The 17,480-nt window shown below is 53.3% G+C and overlaps 1 protein-coding gene across 1 annotated transcript; it reads left to right on the top strand.

Annotated features, from left to right (window-relative positions):
- The first annotated feature begins 4,446 nt into the window (after positions 1-4,446).
- ROBO4 (roundabout guidance receptor 4) lies at positions 4,447-16,531 on the top strand. Its single transcript, XM_090291935.1, has 17 exons — positions 4,447-4,604; positions 4,915-5,244; positions 5,529-5,686; positions 5,881-6,001; positions 6,281-6,408; positions 6,507-6,732; positions 6,982-7,094; positions 7,464-7,632; positions 7,791-7,979; positions 8,106-8,148; positions 10,017-10,153; positions 10,266-10,529; positions 14,120-14,227; positions 14,334-14,469; positions 14,590-14,823; positions 14,963-15,324; positions 16,331-16,531. The coding sequence occupies exons 1-17, from the start codon at positions 4,535-4,537 to the stop codon at positions 16,486-16,488; spliced, it is 2,946 nt and encodes a 981-aa protein (XP_090148061.1). The 5' UTR covers positions 4,447-4,534; the 3' UTR covers positions 16,489-16,531.
- The last annotated feature ends 949 nt before the right edge of the window (positions 16,532-17,480 follow it).

Genomic DNA, 17,480 nt, shown 5'->3' with positions numbered 1-17,480 from the left:
GCTGTTGGCTGGTAGGTTTTTGACTTCTCGGCTAGAACAGCTCATCACTGCTCTCTGGCTACACAAAGCTTCTTCCCATGGTAGTTGCAGAGATGTGTTTTATAAGGTCAAGAGCAGAAGCTGAATAACCTCTTGAGGCTTAGACTTCAAAGCTCCACAGTGTCACTTCCACCATATTCTGTGGGTCAAAGCAATTTACAAAGCCAACCTAGCTTCAAGGGGTTAAGAAAAAATATTTCACTTCTTTACTGGAGGGGCAAGAAACATCGCAAAGGGACAAGCATCCAGGGCGGTAAGGATTATTGCACAATCTTTGCAAATAATCTCAACAGGAGGTTTAACAAGTTAGCTAAGGATACAGTTAACAAAATGTGTGGAAGATCTATATAAAGCAAATTATAAAACTTGGTCAAAAGACATCAAAGGCAGCCTGAATGAAGAAGAAGGTATACATGTCCCTGAATAGGAAGAGTGAATGTTATACAGTATCGGTTCTTCCTATGTATTCAGTCAATTCTACAAGGTTTTCAAGGAACTTGACAAGCTGAAAGGCACAAAAATAGCCAAGATACTTCTGAAGCAGATGGGGCAGGGATCAGCCAACCAGATACCTGTTTTGCATTGCCCTCAAACTACCATTAAGCCATGTAGCTGGACCCACCTTTCTGGTTCTTATTACAATTGCAAGATGCCCTTCAGCAAAAACCACCACGGAACTTTGAAAAAATAAAGTTTATTACTTCCAGGACCTGGGAATTACACAGCATACCTGGGGCCACACAGCGAGGTCATGGATCTAGGCATTTGTGAGCTCACTCTTGATTGGTGAATTCAAAGCATAGAGCAGGAATTTAAAGCAGGGAGAAAAAAAGTCAACAAGTGGCCCCAAATGGTCAGTTATTGAAATCAGTCAAGGTCTCTAACACAAAGAAACCTCAACGGAAGGAGGCAGCTTTATCTAGTGGTGTGGCTGGCAATGTGTTTCTTTAAAATAGCCTTCAGTGAAGGGGATGCCACTTCAAAACAGATGCCTTGGAAGTCAAAGCTTAATTAAGGCATTTGCATTATGAAAAAAAAAATGGTTGTGGCTTATACTACAACATCAGAACTTATACACCTATAGTCATTGAGATCATGTAATGTTCATGCCTCAATAGATGAATAGGCCAATGAAACAAGTTATACATATATGAATATTTGATGTGTGACCAAGAAATCAGTACCAGGCACTGATACTAAGCAATAAGCAGGGCTGGGATTATTGGTTACTATCTGGGGGGAACAAAATGTATCCCTGCCTCAAGCCATATAAAATAATCAATCAATGATAGATTTAAATGAGAAAAATTTAAACTTTAAGAAGACAATATGCCAGAATAGTTTCGACTCTAGTGTAGAGATTTTCTTTAAAATCAGAAAGGAGAGCCCTGGCTGGGTTGCTCAGTTCGTTAGAGCACCGTCCTGTACACCAAAAGGTTGTAGGTTCGTACAGATATTTCACAGACAAGGAAAGTGGGGCTCAGAGAGGTTATGTGACTTATTCAAGCTCTCCCTGCCTCTGGTGCCAGGATCTCAACCTAGTGTAACTGACTGCAATGCCACCTGAATTCTTACCTTTTACCCCCATCAGCTTGGCCAGCAGACTTCCCTGGTTGCATCTTCAGAGAACACAAAATAAGAAGCCAGGAGCCAGAGGTGGGAAAATTTTCTCTGGAGGGTCCTTTAGAAGAGCACTCAATGCCTGTCCTCTCTCCTCCCTCTTATTAGCAATTATGAGTTACTCACAAAACACAAAATTTTAAAACCAGAGCGGGAAGCAAGGGACCTTCTCAGTTGGTCACTGGATCTGCACATCACCAAGGCAAGGAGAAGAGCTGCCTTAAAATTGAAGGCAACTCCCATTGACTAATTATCCCTTTGACTCATGCAATCGGCTCTTCCTTAGTGTGTGGAAATGAAACAGTCAGAGCGCTGAGGTGCCATGTTGTTAGAAATGAGCGCTGTGGTCTCTGGGAGCCACCCAGACTCCCCTTACTGTTGGGAGGTCCCTTTGGCCATCACTCCCTGGATCCCCAAGTGCCCTCGATGCTTGAACCAAGTAAGGGGAAGGAGCCCTAATGTACTACAGAAATAGCCCAGAGTAGCTGGCCCATTCTGTCCCCATCAGTTCTTAGCACTTGGTTCTCCAGAGTCTGGGAATGGAGGGGCTAGAATGCAATGCAATGCGATGTGATGGAGGTGACTTCCAGAGATGAGGCAGTGACTGTGGGCCAGGGGCCATTGCTCAGGCTGCCATAGCCTCCGGGGCTCTGTTCCTGCAGTACAGCCCTGTCACCTCACCTCACTATGTCACCTGCACATTCTCACTCAGCTGAGGACAGGGCTAGTCACAAATCTGAATTCCTTTGGGACTTGCTATCTTTTCCCCCCCAGGGAAATTTACACCGCCTTTCTGGATTATACATATTCATTTGAGTAAAACCGTGTTGGCATTAAACCATTAACAGAGAGCTTGGTTAATCCCCCCAAGTCCAAGCAGAAGAGACTAACGAAGGACTGCTGACAGCACCGTTCTTGGGGAGCCAGCAGTCAGGGGGCCAGACAGCCTCCGGGCTCTGTCTGCGGGAAATCTCAGGTCGGCAGTGTGTGCAGTCAGTTCATCTGTCTCTCCACGTCCTCGGCGGACCCCGGTGAATACCTGCTTCATCGCTCTGGCTCCACAGACCCTGGACCCTGCAAACTGCACTCCTCTCTGCCTGGCGCACAAGCCATGGACTTTGTCGCTGCCCTTAGTGCGTCCACCTCTGAAATACCAAGCTATTGTCCGGTCCTGATTCCCAGCCCTCCAGCTCTGTCACTCTGTCTATTCTCCACCCCTTAGAAGTGCTCAGGCTGCAGAAACCATGGCGTTTTCTTGTTCTGATTGTCTTCATCAGTCTTGGTCTGCATTTGAGGGGAAAGAGAAGGAGTTGCGATGGAAGCTTTCGCTCCGCTTGGTAGGCTATTAGTTAGGGCTGTGACTTGTGGCCGGCCCTGAGGCAGGCTGGGAAGGGGGAGGAAGGGTGGGAGTCAGCAGGGGTAGGAGCCCCACAGAGGAGCTGGCTAGGAACAGTTGGAAACAAAGGCTGGACAGTCTTCCGTTGAGCCCCCAGAGCCCGGCCTTGGCTTTCCGGGAACAGCTCCAGGAAATGGCTGAGATTCCAGATTTGGAAGGAAGAGACCTGTAAACAGGAGGTGGGCTCTGAGAGGGGGGTGCAGCCTCTCTCTAGAGAGGGGGCTGGGGGCAGCGCTGTGAGTGCTGACATCAGGCCTGTCTGCAGCAGACACAAGGTTTCAGGGCTGGAAAGACTTAAAGATCGTTGACTCCAACCACCATTCCAGAGCCCAAAACATATCCCTGCCGAGGATGCTTGAATAGTTCCAGTGATGGGGCATGCATAAAAATAACAATATTGCTTAAACTTACTGATCACTAATAAGACATTAGGGTACTGTACTGATTTATGCTTTATCTCATCTCATTTTTATTCTGGCCATCAAGGTACATACTTCTGTTATTGTTCCCACTTACTTACAGGTAAGGAAAGTGACTTGCAGGGGTTAAGGAACGTGCTCCAGACCCCCCTGAAGCTTATCTCATCTATCTCTGAGCTGAACAGGAACACACCTGGGCCTCTCCAGCTTGTCCTTCCCTGCCTTCTGTCCTACCCACCCCACCCACAGCCCCATCTACCCTTGGGGAATGGACCAAGGAATGAGCACTCCACTCCACTTAGTTTCCTCAGCCCGTAGCCCACTTTCTTCTCTCCTTGGCTCCTTCATGCTGTGCCCAGAGACCCCACCTCTGGGGTTCTGTTCCACTCTAGCGAGGGCCAGGTTGAAACAGGAATAAGAGTGGAGATTCAAGGTTTAAATAGAGGTTTAGGGTTAAAGGATCAAGGCTGTGGTTTGAGTTATGGTTAGTGTGAATATTACATTGAAGAAATCCCAGACTAGCCCTCAATTGGTTGGGCATTGTCCCACAAAACTAAAGGTCACCGGATTGATTCCCGGTCAGAGCACATGCCTGGGTTGTAGGTTCAGTTCCCAATTGGGACACATACAAGAAGCAACTAATCGATATTTCTATCCCTCTCCCTCCTTTTCCCTCTCTGTCCCTTTCTCTAAAAATAAATAAATAAAATTGAAAGAAAGAAAGAGAGAGAGAAAGAAAGAAATAAAGAGAAAGAAACAAACAAACAAAAGAAAAGAAATTCCAGACTGTATTACAAGGTAAACCTTAGGGCTGGGGTTGGAGTCAGAGGTTATGGCTAGAGGGTCAAGGTCAGTGAGTTTCTCTCCTCTGGGCTCCTCCCAGTTCTTCAAGGCACTGAAGGCCAAGCAGGAAGCATCGGTTTCCTCAAAGCTGCTTCCCCCCTGGGCAGTCTCAGTCACAAACACCCAGCACCAGCCCGCCCGCCCCTCCTTCCCTGGCTGTGAGCTCAGAGCAGCAGGACAAAGTGCTTAGGACCAGGACAGAGACCCAAGAGAAGCCATGGGCTCTGGAGGAGCGGGCCTCCTTGGAGTCTGGTGGCCCCTGCCTCTCCTGCTTCTGCTCGGCACGGGTGAGTGTGGCCATCCCCTGTCCTAGCCCATGCTCCCTGGATCCAAGGCCTGGCCAGGGAAGGGGAAGCCCCCTTGCTCCTTTGCCTCCGTTTTGCAGTAGGGACACCAGAGATGATGATGATGATGATGTGTGTGTGTGTAAGACAGAGAGACAGACAGATTGAGGTTCGACGTGCCCTCTCCCCTTTCAGCTAGCTTGTTATGTGGGGATCGACCCTCAGATGAGAGAAGGCAGAGGAGGTATGCAGGGGAAATGGGGGGGGGGGTGCCGTCGGTAGTCAGGCCGGCTCCACCTCCCTTTCCTCCCAGGAGGCATGGCCCAGGACTCCCCACCCCAGATCCTAGTCCACCCACAGGACCAGCTGTTCCAGAGCCCTGGCCCCACCAAGATGAGCTGCCAAGCCTCAGGCCAGCCGCCACCCACCATCCGCTGGCTGCTGAATGGGGAGCCCCTGAGCCTGGTGCCCCCAGACGTACACCACCTCCTATCGGATGGAACCCTGCTGCTGTGGCAGCCCCCCGCCCGTGGACGTGCCCACGGCAACCAGACTCTATCCACAGTCCTGGGCATCTACACGTGCGAGGCCAGCAACCAGCTGGGCACAGCCGTGAGCCGCGGTGCTCGGCTATCCGTGCCTGGTGAGGCCTGGGAGGGGAGGCCCGGTGTGGGGCACAGCTGGGGTGACAGGCTGGCTGTGAGGGAGGCTTGAAGGGTGTCTGTGAGGGGAGGCTCGGGCTGGGGGACGGGAGGAGAGAGCTGGGAAGGAGGCGAACCCGGGTGGAACCCCGGGAGGCAGGCTCTGAGAGTGGCCACAAGTCAGTGAAAAAGCAGGATGGGCAAGTGTGGTAGGGGCACCAAGGGGGACCCGTGGGGACGGGAGGACCAGACACTGCTCCCTGCAGAGTCTCCGTCCTCCCCACAGTCCTTCAGGAGGATTTCCAGATCCAGCCTCAGGACACAGTGGCCAGGTTGGGTGGGCAGGTGATCCTGAACTGCGGGCCACCCAGGGGCCACCCAGAACCCATAGTGTCCTGGTGGAAGGATGGAAAACCACTGGCCCTCCAGCCAGGGCGGCACACAGTGAGTTTAGCTCCCTTCCCCACCCTTCTGCCTGTCCTGGGCACTCCTGGGCATACCCTGAGGGACTGTCCCACCTTCCAGCCCCGTGATCCCTGCAGAATTTGAGGGAAGGAAGGCAGCAAGGCCTTAAGCTTCCCTCCCTGGTCAGAGCCCTTCCCACGGGGGAGACTTCACAATGCCCCTGGCCCTGACAGGTGACCCAGGGCTCCTTGATGATGGTTAGAGCAGAGAAGAGCGACGAAGGGATCTATATGTGTACGGCCACCAACAACGCAGGACGACGGGAGAGCCGGGCAGCCAGGGTGACTGTCCAGGGTAAGGGAGAGCAGCTAAAGTCAGAGCCAATGTGGCGGAGTGGGGGAAGGGGCTCCAATTAGGCTGGTGTGGTCTGGTTTTGGCTGAGGTTAGTGTATGTGGGGATCATCCTGGGATCAGTATCAGTGTGGTGGGGACCCCATTGTAGAGGTTTCCCCACCCTGAAGTGGAAACAGAAGTGCTCTAGTCCTGGGAAACCTGGGAGTTTCGGCTTCTCAGGGGCTAAGGGACACACGACAGCTGGCCTGTAGGCCCCATCCCAGCCTGATTCCCCCACAGAGCCCCAGGACTACAAGGAGCCTCCGCAGCTTCCGGCTGTGCGCATTCACCTAGAAAACGTGACTCTGCTGAACCCCGATCCCTCAAAGGGCACTAGGTCTGGGCCTTCTGTGTGGCTCCGCTGGAAGGTGAGGCTCAGGACCCAGGGGTGGAAGCCAGGCTAGGTCTCAAGAAAGTACTGGTCAGAGCCCCTGAGGCCTCCGCCTTTCTCCGGATGCTTTCCTAGGTCAGCGGCCCTGCTGCCCCTGCTCAGGCCTACACAGCTCTCTTCAGGACCCAGGCGGCACCAGGAGGCCAGGGAGCCCCGTGGGCAGAGGCCCTGCTGGCTGGCTGGCAGAGTGCAGAGCTGGGGGGCCTCCACTGGGGCCAAGACTATGAGTTCAAAGTGAGACCATCCTCCGGCCGGGCTCGGGACGACAGCAATGTGCTGCTCCTGAGGCTGCCTGAACAAGGTCAGGGACAGATGCCCCAGGACCCAATAATTTACCTTCTGGTCCCTTCTCCTCTGTGAGCCCTGGAGGTCTGTCCCACTTTAGTCTGGGGGAATGGTGGGTCCTATTCCTAAACTCCTTTCTGCCCTGGTCAGGCAAGCAGAGGTCTTATTGTCATCAGTGTGGCCTCTGGCCCTGTGTCTCCATCCCAGCCCTTTCCCCTAAAGTCCTCCTTAAAGTATTCCTTAAAGCATCCCTCCCTTCTCCCAGTGCCCAGTGCCCCTCCTCAGGAGGTGACCCTAAAACCTGGCAATGGCAGCGTCCTTGTGAACTGGGTCCCACCACCTGCTGAAAACCAGAATGGCATCATCCGTGGCTACCAGGTACCCCCACAAACTAACACACCCCTTCCTAGAGGTGCTGTGACCTCCCTCCTCCCTGGCATCCTGCATGCCCTCGTGCTGGGCACTGAGAAACATCCCTGTGTTAAGGGGGTGTTTGCCAGCCCCTACCTGATCTCATTTCACCTCACAGTCCACCTTGTTCTTACCCCCAATTCACAGACATGGAAAGTGAGGTTAAGGTCAGAGATGTAGGGTACAGGAGAGGAAGAGAAGTGTAGGTGCATGTAGGGGGGTGTCCCCAGTGAACAGCAGGCGGGACGGCCACAGGCCCAGAGTCTGGTCTGCAGAGGAAGGGCTCAGCAGCTGGGATGGTGGCCCAGGGACACTGTCACCCCTGCCTGTCCTCAGGTGTGGAGCCTAGGCAACACCTCATTGTCCCCAACCAACTGGACGGTGGCAGGCGAGCAGACGCAGCTGGAGATTGCCACCCAGACGGCAGGTTCCTACTGTGTGCAAGTGGCTGCAGTCACTGGAGCTGGGGCTGGGGTGCCCAGTAGCCCCGTCTGCCTCATTTTAGGTGAGGGCGGTATCCACTGGTCCCACCCAGATCACTCAGCCCCAATTCCCACCTTCCTCTCTCCCTGTCCCCACCTCCCACTTCCAGCTCCTGTCCCTCCTCTGTCCGACCCTCACTGCCCCCCCTGCCCCTTACCCCTGCACTCCAATCCCATACAGAGCAGGCCGTAGAGCAAGTGGCCCAAGAACCCAGTGACCGTGGCCTATGGACCCTGGAGGAGCTGCGAGCCACCTTGAGGCGTCCAGAGGTCATTGCTACTGGGGGTGTTGTGCTCTGGCTGCTGCTGCTGCTGGGCGCTACTGTGTGTGTCCACTGCCGGCGCCGAACTGGGGTGCACCTGGGCCCAGGTGAGGGAGAGGTGTGGACTCCACACGGCCAGGGATCCCTGGGTCCCGCCAGAACACAATGCGGGGTTAGATCTCTCAACCGATGCTGGCAACTCTGGACTTAGCCATCTTCCTTCCCTCTCTCAGGTCTTTACAGATATACCAGCAAGGATGCCATCCTCAAACACAGGTGAGAGGTGAAAGGGGAGCAGCCTGAGGGGAGGGAGGGGAGGGAGGACCAAGGTTGATGGAGCTAAGACAGAGAATTGGAAGGAGTCTCCCCTGCTCCAGGCAGTCTGGGATCCTAGTCCCTGAATCTCTCAGCTCCAGGTGAGACTTCTTTTCTCTTTCAACACTGTTGTTACCACACCCTGGACAGGAGAGTAAGCTGAGAATCCTAAACTTTAGTAACTTCCCCAAGGCAACGCAGCTGGCCTTCTGAACTCCTAACCCAGCGCTCTTGGTGCCAGCCTCTCACTAATAATACTGGCTACATTTTCCTGCGGGCCCATTCTCCTGGGAGGGCCAGCCTAATTTCTAATTCTCTCTGTACACTTAGTGTTCACCTAGCAGCGCCTTTGCTCTGGGGAAATCACTCAACCTATGGAGCCATTTTCCCTTCTCATAATCCACCCCCAGTTGCAATAGAGGGCGCTCTACGCCTACACCATAGATTCCTACTCCTTGTTCTCAGTATCCAGGAGTTGCAGGTGCTTCTGCTCCAGGTGTGTTCGGTTGCCAGAGCAAGTCTGAGGTTATGAGACAAAATACTAACAAAGAAATCCTATTGGCTGAGCTTTATAGTAAATAACCATTTCATCTGCCCACATTCTCCTGCTCTTTATCTCCTTAGATTGCCCCTGGGAGGTTTCACATCCCAGGTCTGCACCTTCCAACAGAAGTTTATCAAGCACCTACTATGTGTCAGGCCATTTTGTTGTCAGGTTCTCAGCTCCGAGCCAGGTGCCAAGCTGGTACTGTGTTCCTGGGTTGTTCTGCACTCACTGGCCTTTCTCTTTAGTTACCATGTAGACTTCGTCTGCTCTGCCCTGAACTTTTTCTGCCCTCGTCCTGAGACTTAATCCCTGTCCTTGAGGGAGGTCCATTCATTCCTTTTGAATAGTCCCCATCTGCCAGGAACTCAGTCCAGACAGAGATGTCCATGCTAGTATATGAATGCAACCCAGAGTTGGAGGTGTACAAGCATGCACAAGCTACATGGAGGAGATTGGGGGAGGGGCGGATATGGGAGGGAGATTCCACATGTATCCTGACAGTAAGAAGAAAAAAGTCGAAGAAGGCAGCCAGAAATAGCCTCTGTGTTCACAGGGAAAGAAAAGCCATTGGGTCTGGCGGAGGCAGAGCGTGTGAGCCGGGTCAGAGCAAAGGATCAGGTTAGAGAGCCAGAAGCCAGAGCAATGAGGGCCCTGTTAGCCATGCTAGGCAGCTGGGCTGTCTCTTGGTAACTGGAGAGCCATGAAGGTTTCAGGCCGAGAAGTGCTTTGGTCTGATCCCCGTTGCTGAAAGGTCGCTGAGGCAGCCAGCATGCCCCCGCCCTGCTCAGAGGGAACCAGACTAGACAGCGGCTAACACTCATGTAGCAAGCTGCTGCTCTGCCAGCGACTGAGCTCACATTTCATCCCAGCTCGCAGCATCAGCCACACACGGAAGGCCTGCTGCTGCTTTCACAGGTGAAGAAACTGGGGCTTAGAGAGGTTGCCAGGCTCACTCCCAGGGGCACAGCGGGGCTGCAGCACGCGGGGATTTCAAACTGGGTTTGTCTGGCTCCAGATGTATGTTCTTTTCATCTTAGCACACAGCTGTTTCTCTTTCATGCCTCTTGGCTCTGGGCAGCCTGGACATCCTCTGGTTCCAGGGTGAGAAAGGTCACTGAGTTTGAGACATTGGGTCAGAGATTTTAAGGAGTCTGAAGGGCTGAAAAGGAGGCAGAATAAGGCCTCTACCACCATCTCCTCTCCCCCTTCAGCTACCCTCTGGGTCTCACTTCACCCTGTTTCTCACGCACCCGCCCCGCCCCACCTCACCCCACTGCCGCAGGATGGATCACAGTGACTCCCCCTGGCTGGCAGACACCTGGCGGTCCACTTCTGGCTCTCGGGACCTGAGCAGCAGCAGCAGCCTTAGCAGCCGGCTGGGAGTGGACCCTCGGGACCCACTAGACCGTCATTGCTCCTGTGAGCCTGCCCGGGGACGGGGCCCGCAGTGGAACAGATGTCCCAGGGCTGGAGGAGGGGCACGTGGGGCGGATGAGGTCACCGTAATTCCTCCTGTCATTTTTCATTGCAGTGATCTCCTGGGATCCCCACTGCCCTGGTGTGCCCCTGCTTCCTGACACCAGAACTTTCTATGGCTCGCTCATCGCAGAGGTGCCTGCCAGCCCTGCAGCCCGGCCAAGTCCCCAGGCCTCAGCTACCAGGCATCGCCCACCCCAGCTGTCCCGGCTCTCCAGCCCCTGGCCCAGTTCAGACAGCCTCAGCAGCCGCAGGGGGGTCTCTTCGCCACGCTTTTGTGGGGCCCCCGCAGAGGTTTGGAAGGCCAAAAAGAAGCAGGGTAAGGATGGGGAGGACAGGCCCAGCCTGGAGCAGGTGGCAGGAGGGACCAGGAGTGGGAATGTGGCCTGGGGCCTAGAAGACAGGGATGGGTGGCACCCCACACACAGCTTTGAGCCTCCGGTCCTAGGGCACACCCATCACCAGAGCACCCAGCTAGGAGAGTGCTGACCTCAGCTCTTCTTTACGCTCTGCTCATGTTTCAGTCTGGCCACACCCGTAGTGAGCCCTGCTTCTGCACTCATCTCAACTCTACACACATTTAATAAGCGCCACTGTATACCAGACACAGGGGCCCAGGCAACCCCAGACACAGTCCTAGCCCTCTAAGGGCTCAAAGCCCAGTGAAAGTGCCTGACCAGCACACTAGGCTTTCTAGGACCTGGCAGAACGTGGCCAGTGCTGGCAGGCAGCCTCCCACTCCTGTGAGCAACTACACACAAGTCTGCCAGGCACGACTCCCTGCTTGCTTCCCAGAGAAGGGGCACTTCCTTCCTGCCACATGGCTCTGACTTTCAATAACCTGCTTGGACTCTCCAGAGAGAAATACTGTTTCTTTAGCAACTACTATGTGAGGGGCTTTGCTTATCTTTATTTCATTTCATGCTCACAACACGCTGACTTGGTATTATTTCTTGGATTTTTTAAAAGATTTTATTTATGTATTTATTTTTAGAGAGATGGGAAGGGAGAGAGAAAGAGAGGGAGAGAAACATCAATGTGTGGTTGCCTCTCATGTGCCCCCAGCCAGGGACCTGACCCATAACCCAGGCATGTGCCCTGACTGGGAATCGAACCAGCAACCCTTTGGTTCACAGGCTGGCATTTAATCCACTGAGCCACACCAGCCAGGGCTATTTCTCAGATTTTACAGATATAGAAAGAAGAGCAGAATTGGGTAACTTGTTCAAAATCCCACGTCAATAAGATGCAGAACTCAGACCTGAGGTCAGAATGGTCTGCCCCCAAAAGCGACTTTGAATCCCTGTGGGAGCATCCTTGGGAAATCCTCTCCTCTCGCTGACTCTTTTCTCTCCCATCTCTGACCGTTGGCCTGCACCCCATCCAATCTCTTCAGGAGCTCTCTGTACCTATTAGGGAGGTTTACAGATGTTCAACAGCCTATTTTTTTTAGAGTTTATAATCAAACTTTTATTAAGAGAAATATGGATCCAGAGTAATCAAGAGCTTATCCAGTATCCAAAATTTTATGACACTAAATATTAGCAAAGCTGACATTTTTTTCCAGCTTTGCTTTAAAGCTATTGCATTAGAAATTCTCAGTGGTAATAAAATACCGACTAAAAAGAGGTTGCCTAAATGTCATTTAAAAACTAGCCTCCCTATGGAGAGCTATGTGGCCTTGAACATAGCATGGAGCCCCTCTTAGAACCTTAATACTCCTGGAGTCGATTCTTGGAAAAGGGTCCAGGTCTGAGATGAGGCTTCCTAACGTCCCTCAGAGATTTATGTCCTCCTTTCACCCGTGTCTCTCCTCACCCCAGCCCCACCCATCACTGCCCCAGGATGGGTTGACCACAGTGATCCCTGTGGACTGGTGGAGACCTGCCCTACCTTGGGCTCCCAGGACCTCAGCAGTTATGGCAAAATTATGCTCTGATCTTGTCCAGAGCTGTGGCCTTGGCTCTGCTGCCATCACCTGGTCCAAGGCTGATGAATCTTCATTTTCTAACGCTGGCTGGCTCTCTTAATGCCCCTACTCCCCGTAACTTCCTTACTCCTCTTTCTTATTCTTCGACCTTAGTTGGGGTTTTTCTCCATGATCAGTATTATCACAACGGCCCTCTTCCATGTCTTATCCATTATATCAGGTTTTAGTTCCTCGTACAATACCAGATACTACACTGAATATCCTCATTAATTCAGACATGTATTTTTTGCAATTCAGATATCACGAATGAGATTTGGTCTAATCTTAAAAACATTTTTATTGTGTAGTTTATTCAAGTAACATTGAAACGAAAATCCAAGTAATTCTAAGCAAGGTGGGAGAAGGATTTTTGTTACCAGAATCCTTTAGAGGAAATGAAAAGGGCTAGGGCAAATATGGCCTTTTCCCTTCCCTTTCCATGCAACCACCCACTCAACATGTGTCGCCATTTCTGAGCTCCATTAAGAAGCCAGGCACGAGATAAGATAGAGCTGATGATAGCAGAGTTGGAGCACCTGAAGTTGGCCTTCCTGGGTCCCATGACATCTAAAGGAAATGTATAGAAACCGAACCAGCCAAAGTGCAAAAGTCAACTCTGATGTAGGAAGTCCAGTCATTGTGTGGGTTTTCATCCCCAGTGGCTAGGAAGATCTGGCCACTGCTCTGAACTGCCCCCGGTGGCCCCCGGATCTCTGAGACCAGACTTACTAGACAGCGTCTGCCTGGTCTTTGGTCTGGGCTTCTGATCCTGTCACATTAATCTGAAGGCTGTTTCTTTCCTCCTTGGCTTGGTGTTCTTGTTCCTTGTCTTGGGAAAATCTATTATTTTCTGTTTCTATGACCCACTTCCTCTCTGATTTAAACTTGGATTCACTCGGGGTTTGGACTGACCAGGAAGCAGTGCACATGGCCGGGTCTGTTCTTTCAGCTACCTCAGCTTCTCTTCTGTCAGAGTGCACTCAGCCTCGTCTTTAAGTGTGACACTGCCGTCTCCTACGTGATTCACCTGCATGAGTCACACACATACGTGTTTACACCTACATCTCTAATAGCATCCATCAGTCCCTCACTTATTCAACAAACACTGTCTGTGGACAGGGCATTGCCTCTCTGGATGAGACCAACACATCTTCCTACTCTGAAGTTCCTCCTGACCTGGTCTAGGCTTACTGTTCTTGTCTGACTCATTCAGCACAATCTGATGGTCCAGCCCAACTGCCCAGGTGAGAGACACTCACGTTTCTCAGGGCAGGGCTAGCCAGAATCATGCCAGATTTTCACAGTGTGAAAGATGGAAATTCATAGATTTACTCCAAGAAAAGGAGTCTTCACAGGGCCAAAATTACTAAGAAGAGTAGCCATGCTAGGATATAGACAGTAGGAAGGTTGGAATGTATACAGTAAAGGAAAAGAAAGCTATTAGGTGTCAGGAAATTTCCGATCAAATTTTTTTTAAACAAGAATCTTTTTCTTTTTTTCTTAATTTGTATTCATTGATTGTTGGGAGAGAGAGAAATCGATGTTCTTGTTCCACTTACGCATTCATTTGTTGATTCCTGTCTGGGGGCCCCTGATCTATTTTTATTTAATTGGAAAAACCATCATTTGAAGTGGCTGTTTACAAATGAAACAGGCTCAGAAAGGTTCATGAAGTTACCTGAGGTCACACAGCTAGTACATGGCTCAGCTGGGCTACGAGGGCCCATTTTTGACTCCAAGCCTAGGGCTCCTTCCATCCTATCACAGCCCCCAGGCTGAAAGAGGGTAAAGCGAAGAGAAGGTGGAGGAGGTTCTTCCCTCTTTTCTTTGCGTTCAGGGACCCTAACGCATAATTGAATGACAAGGCTGAAGACAGAGCCTATGGTTGGGGTGTGAAAGGCAGGCCCTGGCTTGTCCCTCACGCCGGCCTCCCTCTGCAGAGCTGCACCAGGCCAACAGCTCCCCGCTGCTCCGGACCAGCCACCCCATGGAGCTCTGCGCCTGGGAGTTGGGGAATAAAAGCTCCAGCAACCTTTCCCAAAGCCCAGGTGAGAGGAAGAGAGGCGGGGTGGGGGCGGAGGACAGGAAACTCAGGGGAGGGGTGGGCAGGAGCTGGGGTCTGGGGCTGACGGGTTCTGCCATTCTCATGCCCAGGAGCTGTGCCCCGAGCTCTGGTTGCCTGGCGGGCACTGGGACCTCAGCTCCTTGGCTCCTCCAGTGAGCTGACTCACACTCTCCCAGCAGCACCCCTCTCTTCTCATGAACCCTCCACTCAGAACGAACAGACCCAGTAAGAGGACACAGGGTCAAAAGGCAGGGGTGGGGGTAGGGAGGTTAGCTGAGCTGGGGGGACCGGGCTGTGAGACTCGAAGAGCAGCACTGACCACCCTGCCACTGCTGTCTTACCCAGGCACTCGGTGGAGCCCCAAGCTCCCTCCTCCCTCCCACTGCCGGCAGCCCCCTTGTCCTCCAGGTCCCTCTGCCATGCCAGCCAGCAGGCCTCTTCCCTCTCTGGTCCCAGCCCCACCTCCAGTCGCCTGTCCAGCTCTTCACTGTCATCCCTGGGGGAGGATCAGGACAGTGTGCTGACTCCTGAGGAGGTGGCCCTGTGCCTGGATCTCAGTGAGGGGGAGGAGACCCCCAGGTGAGTCACCTGAGTCAAATCTGAAGAATTTGAGGGTGCTCATGGTCCCTACCTCGTTCTACTCCCCCGCCCCCCAACAGGTGTTTCTGCCCTACCCTACCTCAGCCATCACACTGTCTCCCATTTCGCCTCTTCCTAGGAACGCTGTCTCTCCTATGCCAAGGGCTCCTTCACCCCCCAGCACCTACGGATACATCAGCGTTCCAACAGCATCAGAGCTAGCGGATATGGGCAGGGCTGGAGGAGGGGTGGGGTCCGAGGTGAGGGGCTTGTTGTGCCCACCTCGGCCCTGCCTCACCCCCACCCCCAGTGAGGAGGGCTCCTTGGCCAATGGCTGGGGCTCAGCCTCCGAGGACAACGGCCCCAGTGCCAGAGCCAGCCTCGTCAGCTCCTCCGACGGCTCCTTCCTCGCGGATGCCCACTTTGCCCGGGCCCTGGCAGTGGCTGTGGACAGCCTTGGCTTTGGTCTGGAGCCCAGGGAGGCAGACTGTGTCTTCACGGGTACGTTGGATCACCCCCACCCCTTGGAGCAGACACAGGTCCTGTGAGACCCCTTCCTCCCCAACCAAGTGGCAAAGCTTACTAATCATAGCCTTCATTGTCCTTGTCCTTAAAGTAGCTAGTTTTTATTACATGATTACGACATCCCAGGCTCTATGATAAGCACCTTACATACATCCAATAACAACACATTTATGAGGACTATTCTTTTTTCTTTTCCAAATGAGTCAATTTTAAGTCAAACAGGTTAACTTGCCTGAGGTCACCCATGAGGCCCGAGGTCACCCAGAAGAACAAGGACAGATTGTCAAGTCAGAAGGCTGGAGGCAGCCAGTTGCATCATCCACTCCCTACCCTCTCACCCAGACAGGGGTCTCCAGCAGCGGGGCTCCCCAGCTCTTTTATTTACTCCAGCTCAGCACTCAGATTCCTCCTCCCTGTGGGAAGTTCTGCCTTTTCTCTTACCTCTGCTGTGTTTCCAGCTTCCAAGCCCTTCTTCTTGTTTTGTCTGTGGGAGTGGGGTCACCCTTCTCATGTCGAACAAAGTGGGGTCACTGTCTCAATGTCAACAAAGGCAGACAGGGCTCCCCGGGCCCCCTTCGGTGTTCCCATCCTCATTTGTCCTATCAGATCCTCTATACCCATCTTATGAACCCTAACTCTACCCTCTGCCCTGAAGAAAAACAACCAGGCTTGTGGGGAATGAGTGAGCAAGGACTATCCAGGGTGGAAGTTCCCCTAATGGAGAGAGAAGAGGACGCCAGGGAATGGGAGAGTGAAGGGAGAGAATGGGCAGAAGACCAGCTGGAGATGTCCTCTCTAAACAAACTAACCCACTGTCTTCCTGTCCCTGGGGCTGGGGCCACCGAGGCTGATGGGCCACGTTGGGGTTAGGTTATGTTTAGGGTTGGGTGTGTGTCTTAAGTTGGTCTCTAGCTTTCTGCCCTAAAGTGGTTCCCAGGGGTGAGGGCCAGCCCTCCACAAATGTCTGTACTCCTCCACACAGGTGCCTCACCGCCTCCCTCCCCCCGGGATGACCCCTTCCTTGCCCCCACCCTCTCCCTGCCCCTGTGGGAGTGGAGGTCAGACTGGCTAGAGGACATGGAGAACAGCCACATCCAGCAGCTGGGAAGGGGGCTGCCTCCCTGGCCCCCCGAGTCTTAGAACTCTCCCCAGAGAAGTCATCTCCGCTGTCCTGCACGCGAGGCTGGCAGTAAGTGTCCATCTGCCTCACTTGTGTGGTTCTGGGGAGGAGCCACGAGGGAGCCTGGGTGTGGCAGGAGAGACGGGGAGATGGGGCTAACTCCGCTGTCCTTCGATTCTCCTGCAGACTTCTCCGGAGGCATGTCCCTGAGAGCCCCAAAGGAGACTCGGAACTCCCTCTCCTGCAGCCACTGGCCCTGAGGGGCGGCTGAGCCCTGGACTGTAGTCCTCCATCTGTGCATCTCTGCAGCTGGGCACCCCTTGCCCAACGGGGCCACAGGAGAACCCTCACTCCTTGATCATGACGTGCGATGAAACAAGCCAAAACCAGAGCAGAGCAGACCTGGAGCTCGGGAGCAGAGTTCTTACCATCTGACGCCCTTGCTTTTCCTCTGCTCTATCCCATCCCACGGCCACCCTGTTTGGCTTAAGGAGCAGCCTACTTCCTGATCTCCCACCCACGAGGATCATGAGAAGTCGGGGGCCCGGGGTCTTTTGGGGGGACAGCGGCAGCTTGTGGGGCGTGGGCCATGAGGGAGGGGCTCAAGCCTCCCATCGGCTTCACTGGACCATTGCTCCAAAGGCCCCTCCGTGCCACCACGCCACGCAAAGGAGATGCAGAGCAGGGCCCCCGAGGCCACCAGGCCAACCCAGGACAAGGCAAAGGTTCCAGATGGACCCAGGGAGGGAGCTGAAGGGAGGGAGGTGCGCGACGTGGGACAGAAACACCCTCCCCACACTGCTGTCACTGTGAGCTTAAGGAATGGACCCCAGCAAATGGCAATGTCTTGAGTTGTGTGAGATCTTTCCCTGAAGCTTCATTCTGGGGAGGGCGCCCCGAGATCCGGGAAGAGTCGCCTGCACTAGTAAGGGAGCAGGCCTTTGTTGACCCTTGGGAATGTCACTCATCTCTGTTCTGTGACTAATGGGAGGATTAGTTCATCCATCAAATT

The sequence above is a fragment of the Furipterus horrens genome, unplaced genomic scaffold, assembly GCF_987537825.1.
Source record: "Furipterus horrens unplaced genomic scaffold, mFurHor1.1.pri manual_scaffold_11, whole genome shotgun sequence".
NCBI lineage: Eukaryota > Metazoa > Chordata > Mammalia > Chiroptera > Furipteridae > Furipterus > Furipterus horrens.
This window is presented reverse-complemented; position numbering and strand designations above follow the sequence as displayed.